The sequence below is a fragment of the Lissotriton helveticus genome, chromosome 9 (genome assembly GCF_964261635.1).
Source record: "Lissotriton helveticus chromosome 9, aLisHel1.1, whole genome shotgun sequence".
In the NCBI taxonomy this organism is placed as follows: Eukaryota; Metazoa; Chordata; class Amphibia; order Caudata; family Salamandridae; genus Lissotriton; species Lissotriton helveticus.
The window spans coordinates 351,173,586-351,185,622 of NC_136070.1; the positions used below are offsets into that span (position 1 = coordinate 351,173,586).

Below are 12,037 nucleotides of genomic sequence, written 5' to 3' on the forward strand. Positions count from 1 at the left end.
CTGGTATTACCTGCACCCAGGGCCTGTATATTGAATGCTACAAGTGAGCATGTAGCACTTATAGTGCCACTCACCGAAGTGGCCCCTTAAACATGTACCAGGCCTGCCAGTGCAGCCTGTGTGTGTAGTTTTAAACTGCCTTTTCGACCTGGCAAAATAAACCTCTATTTTTCTAAATTGTTGTGGGAACCTTTATATGTGGCGTGTTTTTCTTTTATTACTGTTTAAAGTGTTGCACAAATACTATACATATTGTCTATAAGTTAAGCCTGATTGCTTTGTGCCAAGCTCCTAGAGAGTTCATCACAGGTATATTTGGGGTTTTCTTGTGACTTCAGTCTGGCAAGTATTTTGGTTGCTGCTTGAGTAAGGTTTTACACCTCTCAGCCAGTAACCAAATTTCTTACAGTAATCAATATGACTTGTCAATCAGTCCCAAATTTTCATTTTGGTTGGTTATTGAAAATTTATATGGAAGAGGAACATCTCTGGTTGTCTGCCACTGCTTTCTAATGCTGTGAGTTTTCTAAAAAAAAAATAAACTACTCTGTTTTTCATCTTTTATACCTTTATTGGTAGAGCGATGCATTAGGAAGTGTCAAGCTGAGTATTTTAAGAGCTTTACATATTGTTTGGAATTTTAATAATGTTTGATCTTATGTCTGCTAGGCATTGCATAGAGGTTTTAATGCTTTGATGAGCATTGATTGAATTATTGAAAACATTGTAACTCATGCTGGTTAATTGTTCGGTCAACATCTGTTTTCCATGTATCAAGTTTGTGTGAAATGATTTTCATTTGCACAGACTGTCCTGCTGTTATTGCAAAGCTCACAGTGCTGAGAACACGTACATGTCTGGAGCCCTTACTGATTTTAGGACTGAACTCATCCAAGTTACTTCAACCAGTTTATATCGCATACTTGAACTTTATCACAAAAGTTCAAAGGTAGGGCTTGTGGTAACCTTATGAAGTGAACCCTGATAATCATGGTTTTGAAACCCTACAAACTACCATGGACTCTGGCTGCCGCGGATTTTCAGATGAATGCGGTAAGGGGTTATGATACACAGATACATTTTAACCTAATGTAAAACATCACATTTTCATCCCTTGGGATCTGCATTCCAGGTGCAGAAGAAATGGTCAATTTAGAAAAACATTTAAGAGTAGGGAGTACAAGAGTATTCTTCATGTACTCTTACATGTCTTTGTGAATCAGCCCGAAACATTTAAACCTATAACACTAAGTGTGCAAAGTCCTTTTTATTTGTACTCCTTTACACACTACAAAATGCATTTGTGAATAGATGTCGAAGTGGTTTTCAGGAAAAATAAAGTTTTTTTTTACACTGTTGTTTTTAACAACTTGGCATACATTACGCCCTCGAAGATGGGAAGAACCTACAAGTCACACCTGTATGAAACTTGTAAAACATTATTTACTGTAAGTATTGTTGAATTGTGCCTAGAAAGAAATTTTATTCACTATGCTGTAATTTAATTGTATATATAAATTGTCATTAAATAGCGCCTACTACTGGCTCACTACTTTAGAGGTAAATCGATTAGTAATATGTGCTTTCTCTTCCTAGTATTATTAGCTGTGTTAAAGTTGTTAGGTTTGTGGTTTTGAGATCTCATGAATTTATTCTAGTGGTCTGCATAGGGTCGATTAATTGAAGTTGATTAATAAACTTGCCTAACGAAAAATGAATGTGTCCTCATGTAACGCAACTGGTGCTATGTAAAGCGCTCTGATACCTGATTCGGGTGAATTTTGCACTATATAAAACTCAGTAAAAAAATAAATAAAGGAAAGATGTCAGATGTTATTGGGAGTAGTGGGCATGTGTGCCTGACAGTGGGATGAATTGGATGGAAAGAGGTAAGAGCCTCAAAAGCATGTTTGGGAGTCCATAGTAGACGGAAAGTTTTGGGATGATAGGAAGAGTCAGAGACTGAAGAGAAGGGAAGGGATATAAATGTAATCACTATACAAATCAGGAATATATACACATATAAACACACACACACATATACACACACACACTATGGCTGGTCACAAACCCAGCGACGAAAGGAGAAGGGTTATGCGTGGGGCCAGCTACCCCACCATGTAAAGAACATCTTAGCTACAGAAACGCAGACCAGAAGACATCCCGGCCTTGGGGAGAGAGGAATCTCCTTCACAAAGAGCTATGAGGCCTTGTGGTGAAAGCTGGAGATCCCTGTGAGCCACAAAGCAGCAAATCCACATGCTTGTACATGGAACGTGAAGACCGTGCATGTACAAGACAGGCAAGACAGTCCAAGTGGCAGCGGAAATGGAAGAAAATTATAATAAAAAATATACGTGTACATATATATATGTGTGTGTGTGTGTGTATATATATATATATATATATATATATATATATATATATATCAAAACAAAACCCTTTCAGGCATAGAGTGACGCATAAATTATGCAAAAAAGGAGAGAACTCTGGGTAGTTCCCAAGTTTAGGTGGAAAGCAGCCCCTGTTAGAGCACTCTCAACACCAGCGACACTCTAGATCTGCTCACCTCAAATGTCTGTTTTTCTATCAAAGTTTTTAAGCATAGGATTAGCACAGTGCTATCCACGCCGAGATAGAAAATAACAAAGTCTTTTGCAATTTATACAGCAAAGTCTTTAAGCATAGGACTAGTACAGTGCTGTCCTTGCCGAGCTGTAAAATTACAAAAGCCATTTATCACTCCAGGCACAATATTACAGCTTTGAATTAGTGAAATACCAACTCAAGCCAACCTGAAATGAGTAAAAGCAACCCCTGACACAGTGTTTTGCTCTAATTAGAGCTCTTCAGAGAGGTATAGCTTTGTCCAGACACAAGGGAGCACCCAGTATTAAGTCAAAACAAAACCCTTTCAGGCATAGAGTGACGCATAAATTATGCAAAAAAGAAGGAGAGATCTCTGGGTAGTTCTCAAGTTTAGGTGGAAAGCAGCCCTTGTTAGAGCACTCTCAACAGGGGCTGTCGACGCCAGGAGGGGGGTGTTTGATTCACGAAAAATAAAACACTAGATGCCCAAAACTTGCGTTGTGCTACTGTTTGTGTCGGCTGACACTTTACTGCGGACTGTGTGTGAAGGTTTACGCGGCTCACCACCGCGTTCAGGATGCACTCGAGGTGCGTGGTGCGACGGCGGTGATTTTGCAAGTTTCCAGGATATATATATATATATATATATATATATTCACATATGTCCACGTTCAAGGCTCCCGGGCGCTCAAGGGCGGTGCACGCTGAGGCGCGGCGGGACCAGCCGCGTTTAAATTATTCAGTTTGCCCCCTCGCAGGGACGGTCTTCCTCATGCACTCTCCTGCGGTAATGATAACTCTGTGGAGATCGAAACGCGTAAGGTGTTGCTGGTTTATGAATGGAATAAACTGAATTCCGGCTAAATTTGAGTGTGGAGTTATCATTACCGCAGGAGAGTGCATGAGGAAGACCGTCCCTGCGAGGGGGCAAACTGAATAATATATATATATATATATATATGTTCAAACCCGCGTCTCAGCAGCAGAAAGCAGCTCCCGCCCTGCCGTAAAAACTTCTCGGACACGGACCATGTATTTAGTTATTTATTTATTTATTTATTTATTTTGTAGCAGATATATGCCGCATGACGTTTCGGCTCCGTGGAGCCTTGCTCACATGACAACGTCCATCAGTCAAACGCTCCTTTTTAAAGTGACAGTGCCAGTTTCAAATACACCACGTGACAGTAACACAAATAGATATAGAAGAAAGATGACCTTCAGAAAAATACACTTGCATAATTAAATATAATTCTCTCATGGAAAGGGGAGCATAATTCGTTCCAAATCATTTCAATTCATGATTAGTGCTAATTTTCGGCATTATAACAGTAAAATACATGTTTTCATAATGGCCCTCCAAATGATATAATATAAACCATCTGCATAATACTAGTTAAAACCACTGGTAGTTCCCAAAGTCTCTACAGCACAAACTGATTGATATAGGACCCTGTGTGATAAATGTAAAATACTGGCCGTCCATATGGGTCATATCATCATAGTTAGTTAAAAAACAATTTGCAGATCAAAAAGGCTCTTCATGTATCGGATTCCATCCATCTATCTATCTAAAGTGCAAAAACGTGCTTTGTTGTGCAAATACGCAATGTAAACAATACCTCTCATCCATCATGACATTTATAAGTGCATGAAATACAAGCATAATGCTTAGCTCCGTTAAACTAATAACCATATTACGTTTTCCAACTGCACATGGCTATGTATTGATAATAAATGTCATCTCCAAAGCATGCCTTCTAATGTGCAAAAATGCAAATTTGTGCAAATTAGCAAATATTGTGCCAATGTATAGCTTGCATCTGGTTGCAGACAGAATCAGTATACCATACAGTAGAAAAGGTTACCACTGGTGACTTTGATTGACCTATTATGTCATAGGTTAATATAAAGTGCAGATGTGCCTCTGTTTATACAAACCCTATAGAAATCAATGCTGTTGTAAAACTACAGCTATTATCACGTATTTGCTGTGTTGGGTCATTCCTTCTAAAACATAATTACAAATAACTGTGCTGAACACCAGGTGAAATTGTGTACATGAGGTTATAAGTGTGGTCCTTCTAATGTACACAAACCTACAATAAATGACCAAAAAAAACTAATGTATTTAAAAAAGTACATTATCATCTTCTAGCAGCAACTGTACTTTAATAGATTACTAAAATTATCCGTTTGATACATAGTACAAAATGTGTCAGGGAATCACCTGTGTCCTACTAGCAAAACTATAATAGACCATGTGGCAACTCATGTTGTCTGTTCATATCCCCAGCCGGGGATATCCAATATCAACAAGAGGATGGATCGGAAGTTGACTAACAAGTGGCATAGACTAATGAATGTTATACTATAAAATCAAAAGACTAAGGATAGGCCATCCGGCTACCATATAATACCTGGAACTTGGTTAGTGCCCAACTACCAATTGGAGGTACTGGAGATTAAGGTAAACATGTATACATGTCTTCAGTTACATTAAGACCTCCTGGAGACTTTGTATATATATATATATATACGCCACATGTACATAAATATAAATTTAATACAATTGACATGGCCTAACATACATGTATTTCTGTATTTTGTGCATATGTATACATAGATATTTGTGTTTTCTACATGTATGTATATCCCACCTTCTACCCCAGCAACACCAGCCAGTCCACATCTCCTCCTTGGTGCCAGTCACCACCGAGGAGAACATCTCAACCATGAAAGGCATCCATTCAGGAGCACCCATGGATCCCTGCCCCCCACACATCTTCCACAGAGCAGCCAACTCTATCGTTCTGGAACAAAGACACACCATCAACGCAACCCTTAAGACCGGCATCTTACCCAACGACTGGAAACCCGCAGATGTCAGACCCTACTCAAGAAGCCCTCAGCAGATCCCACGGATCTCAAGAACTGCAAACCCATCTCCCCTCTCCTCTTCACGGCCAAAGTCACAGAGAAGACTGTCAACACCCAATTAACAAAATTCATTGAAGAAAGCTCCATCTTTGACCCCTCCCAATCCAGATTATGCAGCAACCACAGCACCGAGACCACCCTACTCGCCGCCACTGATGACATCTGCACCCTCCTCTCCAAAGGACACACCGCAGCCCTGATCCTACTCGACCTATCTGTAGCATTCAACGCCATCTCCCACTGCACACTCACCACTCACCGCACACTCGACACACTCGACACTGCTCATTAAAGCATAGTATCTCCATCTCATTCCCCACATTTAATGATACCAGCTCAAAGAAATATTAACATTGACTTTTTCCACTGAGCCAGGCATTTTTTAATTTTTCACCATTAACTCACTTCTGACCCTTCCACTCACACTCCTTCACCACCCATAGTATTGTATTTCATAACCAGCGCTCCCACGTAGTCGTAGGTCGTAGCACGCCCCGTCCCGCAGCGGGACGCGAATACCCCGATGATGAAGCATGCTACCAAGGGTCCTTTTGTTGGGTAAGGGGTATTTAAACATAGCTGTGTGCTTTCCACCATTGAAGGAGACACACATAGGGGCCGATTAGGATGGCGGACCCCAGAGGTGGAGGGACCGTCCGCATGGGCTGTGGCGGTCCCTCCGTGCAAATTAGGATGTGACCGCCACCCTGGTGGTCACATCCTGGATATTTAACATTGCGGCGGGTGCTGCTTCAAGCAGCACCCGCCGCAATGTTAAAAGTGCATGTTTAACATTTACATGCACAAAGCGGCAGGCACCGCGCGGTGCCTGCCGCTTTGTGCATGTAAATGCTGGGGGGTACCATAGGTACCCCCCATGTGCACCCCCCACCCGCCTACACCCTGGGGGCCCGCAACGGGCCCCCAAAATCAAAAGTACACGTGCTTTTCCACGGCGAAAAAAACGCCGTGGAAAAGCATGTTTACAAATGTTTCCTAATTTGGCTGGGGGTGTCTGATAGACACTGCCAGCCAAATGAGAGCTTTTCCGCCGCGGTTGTAATCCGACCGCAGCGGAAAAGCAGCGGACAGAAACCAAGACCCACCAGCCATCGTAATGCGGCGGTGGGTCTTTGGTGACTCCGCAGAGTATTTTCCGCCTCCTCCGGGCCGGAGGTGGCTTCCGCCGGCCCGGAGGAGGCGGAAAATCCTCCATCCTAATCGGCCCCATAGTCTGGAGGAACACTTCTATACTTTCCCATAAGGGTGGATCCCTTTGCTTTTTGACAATACTTATAAGTGTGCCATGAATCCTAGAGTTTAAAGGCACTGATGATAAGAACTGTAGATGACAAATCTTCAACAACTTTAACTTTTTGTAAATCCACATCCTTACATTTCTTTCTTGACAACTTTATTAGCTTAGTGTTCGAATCAGATATAAAGCCCTCAGACACGTGGAGCCAGAGTGAAAAGTTGTTCTTCATGTTTTAAATGTTGAATGTATATATTATATCATTGTCAAAATTTCTTTGTTTCCTTAGTTATGATGCTGGAGTCATCCCTCATTATTTTTAGGTCTTGCAGTCAAACAGCGTAGCTATCTTTTGGCAAACAGATCTATTGTATCCAGTATAAATTTAAAGTGGGCTATTTGTCCACCCCTTGATTATGATTTGAAATCTTTTTTTTTGGGCTGTCTCAGATTCTTTCTCTTGATTCACTTGGTTTCCTCCTTATTCCAGTCTTTGTCTCACACAAGTTGTATTTCAGTCTCCATGTGGGTGTATTTCAGTCTCAATGTGTTTTCATTGGATGATTTGTATCCTTACAAGGCTTTTGTCACTACCTTCCTTTGCAGTGCATGAGAGACACTTTTCTCTCTCTCTATGCCTCTTCTTGCTCACCCTGCTTTGTACTCCACTGTCATTATTCATTTTAGTCTTCCCATTTCCCACTTATCCCCAAACCCCCTGGATCTCCCACCATCTCCCAATCCTTCATCACTGGACGCCTATTATTAAATTGATTCGAAACCATTCTGAGATGGCTGAAGCACATGTGTGTACTTGAGCCGCAGCTGTTTTGAGCTTGTTTTTCTTAAAATAAAAGAAAAGTAATTCTAACATATGATCTTGCGCATGTACGTGGATATCTGAGGGGAAAATAGGCATTGGCAAAACCAATAGGAGCTATAGGTGAGACTTATGGGCTTTGGCAATGCCTGCTATAGTGCTCTAGGGACCTACACATGTGACTTTGCTCATTACGCTTTTTACTTTTGAATTGCCACTTTTTATTTGTGTTTTCATGTATGAGCCCTGTTCCTTTTTCCTTTTTTTTGCGCTCGAAGGACTGTTCCCAAACTCACGCTTCCGACACCCACCACCATAATTCGGCAAGAGAAGCTTTGTTTTGCATGTCTCATTGTGAATTGCCACATTGTTCCACAATGTTCTTTTTTACAGTTACTGGAAGAAAAAGTTCTGCTTGTAAATTTGTATGCAATTTTTAGTTGAAAAACTGCCCCCTTTTTTTTTTTTACAAAGATAGTTCTGCTGCAAAACCTCGGCCTGTTTATCAATTTAAATAAATGTAGGGTGTTTATTTTTGGTTAAATGAGGCCATATTATAGAAAGTGCCTCAGGGACGCACAGTGCTTTTGCACCTGCTGTGTGCTACCCTGGGGCATTTTGGTTTTACAGAAGGAGCTGAAGACTGACCCCTTTTGTAATATGATAACCCCAACGCTGATTGTGGGCCTGTGAGATCTCAAGGCGGTGTCCCTTTATGTGCAGGGGGCGTGGCTCTAGGCAAATGAGGGCGTCCTTTGCCATATTACATATCTAGGAGTACAGGGTGCCATGCCCCTTTAGAATCTCCTGTTACATTACATAAGATATCCTTCATAGTTGCATTGACTATAGAACCTGCCTTCTCCTTAAGACAGGCTACTCCAACGAGTAGCTTGTGAGCTACTAGTAGCTCTCCAGCTACCTGTAAGTAGCTCTCTTGTGTCATGCCCAGCCTACTAAATTAGATTATTTTGCTTGACTGAATGTGTGTATACCAAACCAGAAAAGTGAGTATTAGAGTGGAAAATTTGGATATTTTCATTACGGATAAGCTGATGTTTGAATTTACAAATTCTATTTAAAAGTGATATTCGAGTGCTAAATCTTGTGACGTTGAGAAGGTTAATTATTAATTTTATTACCTTGATGCCAGGGGCATTTAAGCAATTGCCATTATGTATTACCTACGAAAGTGCGTTCCAAAGCCCTATTTTTACATTACTTCTTGCAATCCTACCTGATGCACTCAAGTAATCACTGTAGGTAATTTTACATAGGGTGGCCGCTAACGCAAACTTGTCTGATGTGGTCACTATTACAATGCTAATGATCTTAGTAGCTCAGGATGATTTTTATTGATTGTAAGTAGTTCTTAATACAGAAGAGGTTGGAACCCCCTTCTTTAACACTTTAAGGAACTAATCAGTTACATTAAGAGGAGGGATCTAGACGACAGTAAATCAAGATATCTAATTTCTGACCTATGTGCTCTTATCTTTCAGGTCATGGACTACAACATTAACCTAGGAAAGCATCTGCTGCCTCTTGTAGTTCAGGTGTTAAAGTATTGCACCTGTCCTCAGCTACGACATCACTTTCAACAACCACCTCGATGCTCCCTCTGGTCCTTGAAACCTCACATTCGGCAGATGTGGCTAAAGGCCTTACTCGTTATACTTTATAAGGTGGGTTGGCTTACCAGTATTGCTGTATCATTCTGGTATCATTTCAAAGTGATGATATGATTGGCATGTTGAGTATGGCTATTGTCCTGAAATATTTTCATGCTGAGTATGGTCATTGTCCCTGATGTTCCCTCTGGGTTGTATGACACTACCAGGCCTTACTTTACCACACACGTATTACATTGCAGACTTTACAACGCATACGACTACCATGCATTTATATTCACTTACATTAGAAATACCTTCACCACACATTCCACCACCACGCATACATTTACCACGTTTACTGTTTTTGAAAAATCCTTTCACAGTCTAACACTGCACCCTACTGTTCAAAAACGATACATTAATTCTTAAATAATTTTTTATTGCATTTGTCGTTTACATGATTGGTGCTATTTGAAACTTTTATATTTTTTGGGGGAGATCCCCCAAACCCCCTTTTTTAATTACCCTCAAAAATATATAAAGCATGTCACATTGAGAAACACTGCCACCTTCTGTTCCAATGCGTGGTTTTGTCTTGCGTTGTAAAGACTTGCGTGCCAACATTCTTTACGATGGAAAAAATGCGTGGGAAATGTAATACGAAGTAAAACCTTCTGAGTAAAGACTGTTTTCCCTCCCTCTGGGTACTGAAATCTCACATTTGGCAGATGTGGCTACTGACCTTGCTTGTTATACTTCATTAGATAGCTAGGTTTGCCAGTGTTTCCATTTCTATCTGGAAAGCCAATTAGTGGCATGAGTCACATAGAATGAAGAGTGACTGGGTTCCACAGGACAAAAAGTCAGAGAACAGTTCCAAGTAACATTGTCAGTTAATGGTTGGGACACAGCCAGGTTCAGCTGATGGTGACTTTACTAGGGCATGGTCAGACATATTTCGGGAGTGACGCTTTCTCTCTTTGAGAAACTCATTAGAAAGAAGAACATTTTGGATAAGGAATATTTGCAAAGCTTATTTCAAAGAGACCTACAGTACTTAACATATTCAGTTCAGAATGGATTTCTCAATCACTATATTGTTTTGCATAATATTAGTGACATAGCTTTACACTTTTGGCAAACAAACATCAGGAAATATTTCTGATATACACATTAAGCAGAGGTTAGAATATATAATGTTGCAGTGCATCATATGGGTTTATCTTATCTCCAGGATTTGGGTCACAACAATCCCGCAGCATGTAAACTCACCATGTCACGATCATTTGTCAAGTTCCATTTACTAGTCCAAGAAATTATGCGTCTGTCTTTTGGTGTGTTTTGTGTTAGCATACATTTTGTCTATGTGTTCATCTATTAAGTATGAAGTTTAATGATTCCCTTGGATTGGGGCCATAAAAAACTAAAAATAGACGAAAATGAAGATGAATGGGACGATGCTGGTGATAAAGTTACCATAGCTCATCATAGAGTAATTAGATGTTTAAGGCCTTGTTTGTTATAAGTTAATTAGCCTTTGTGAATTAATATTTTTCTTTTTGTTGAGTAGTATCCCTACATGGATCCCGAACTCAGCAAGATTATATTGCACCTGATCTACATCACAGTTAACACCTTGAATGCCCAGTATCATAGCTGCAAACCTCATGCCACTGCTGGTCCTCTCTACAGTGACAATAGCAACATCAGTCGATACAGCGAGAAGGAGAAAGGTATGTACTGATCAATCTGCACGCTAAAGTCAATAAAGGAAGTTCTCATTTCGAATTTAGAAGACTAGAAATGGAAGTGAAGTGATGGGTTTATGCTGTGAGCACAGTATAAACGTATGTATTGCAGCTAATATACATGTTTTGGAGGCAACCTTATGCATCTGAGGAATGTATTTTTCTACACACAGGACTACGTGTAGGCAGTGCTTAATTTTAGAAGGTAGTTTCCGGTGCTCGGCACCAGCACTTAATTGGTAACACCAGCACATATGACAGTCTGCCACATGGTGGCACTGTTTGTCTAGTTTGGAGACTAGCACAACAACAATTGTTTATTAATTCAACATACATTAAAAATTACGAATACCTGCTGCCAAAGCTATTCTTATAGATTTGGGGGCTTGAAATAGAATTGTCACACTGTAGGGAATGTGATGATTAGTATCTGTATTGATACTGGAATTGCCAGCGCTGACAGCAGCACTTGGCAGTGCAAGTGGAAGTGGACTCCTGACAAGGGCCCTGGCACTTCTTTTTGTTCTGAAGCTAATTAGGCTATAATTTGAAATGCGCTTTGTGTTCCATAGCTACATCATTCAGTCCTGATCTATGACTGTCCAATATGACACTGCATTTTTAATACCTACACTTTTAGTTGGGAGCTTGTGAAATGTTAACACCCAGATCAGCCACAAGTCTCTTGTGATAGTGGGGCGTTTTTAATACTATTCTCAATTACTCAAGTGCTCTGGATGAAATGAAATCCTGCAGAGATAACTGGTGTTACTTTGTCTGAAGGAAAGGCTCAGATTGACAGTCTGCAAGTGCATAGTTTGTCTTTACATAGGGAATAAGCTGGGGCAAACTTGTCGGATAGTTGTATGCTGGAATGGAGAGAGTAGGGCATCTATTCTGATAGCCTTTATTGTAACCTAATGTGCTCTTTATAACTGGGCACAGAAAATATCCAGAACCATAAGCAATAATCGTAACAGCACCTTATAATGGATGTAAAATATACTGCAATCCAAAATACATAAACTCTTAACTTTCAAAATTTGGGAGACTTTGTGCAAAAATAAAGAAG

General features: G+C 40.4%; 1 protein-coding gene across 1 annotated transcript in view; it reads left to right on the plus strand.

The window, feature by feature from the left end:
• The window catches only part of UNC79 (unc-79 subunit of NALCN channel complex), a 641,854-nt gene that overhangs the window by 379,427 nt on the left and 250,390 nt on the right, over window positions 1-12,037 (plus strand). The window contains 2 exon segments of the mRNA XM_078660089.1: window positions 9,107-9,289; window positions 10,788-10,950. Coding sequence (XP_078516215.1) covers window positions 9,107-9,289; window positions 10,788-10,950 — 346 coding nt within the window.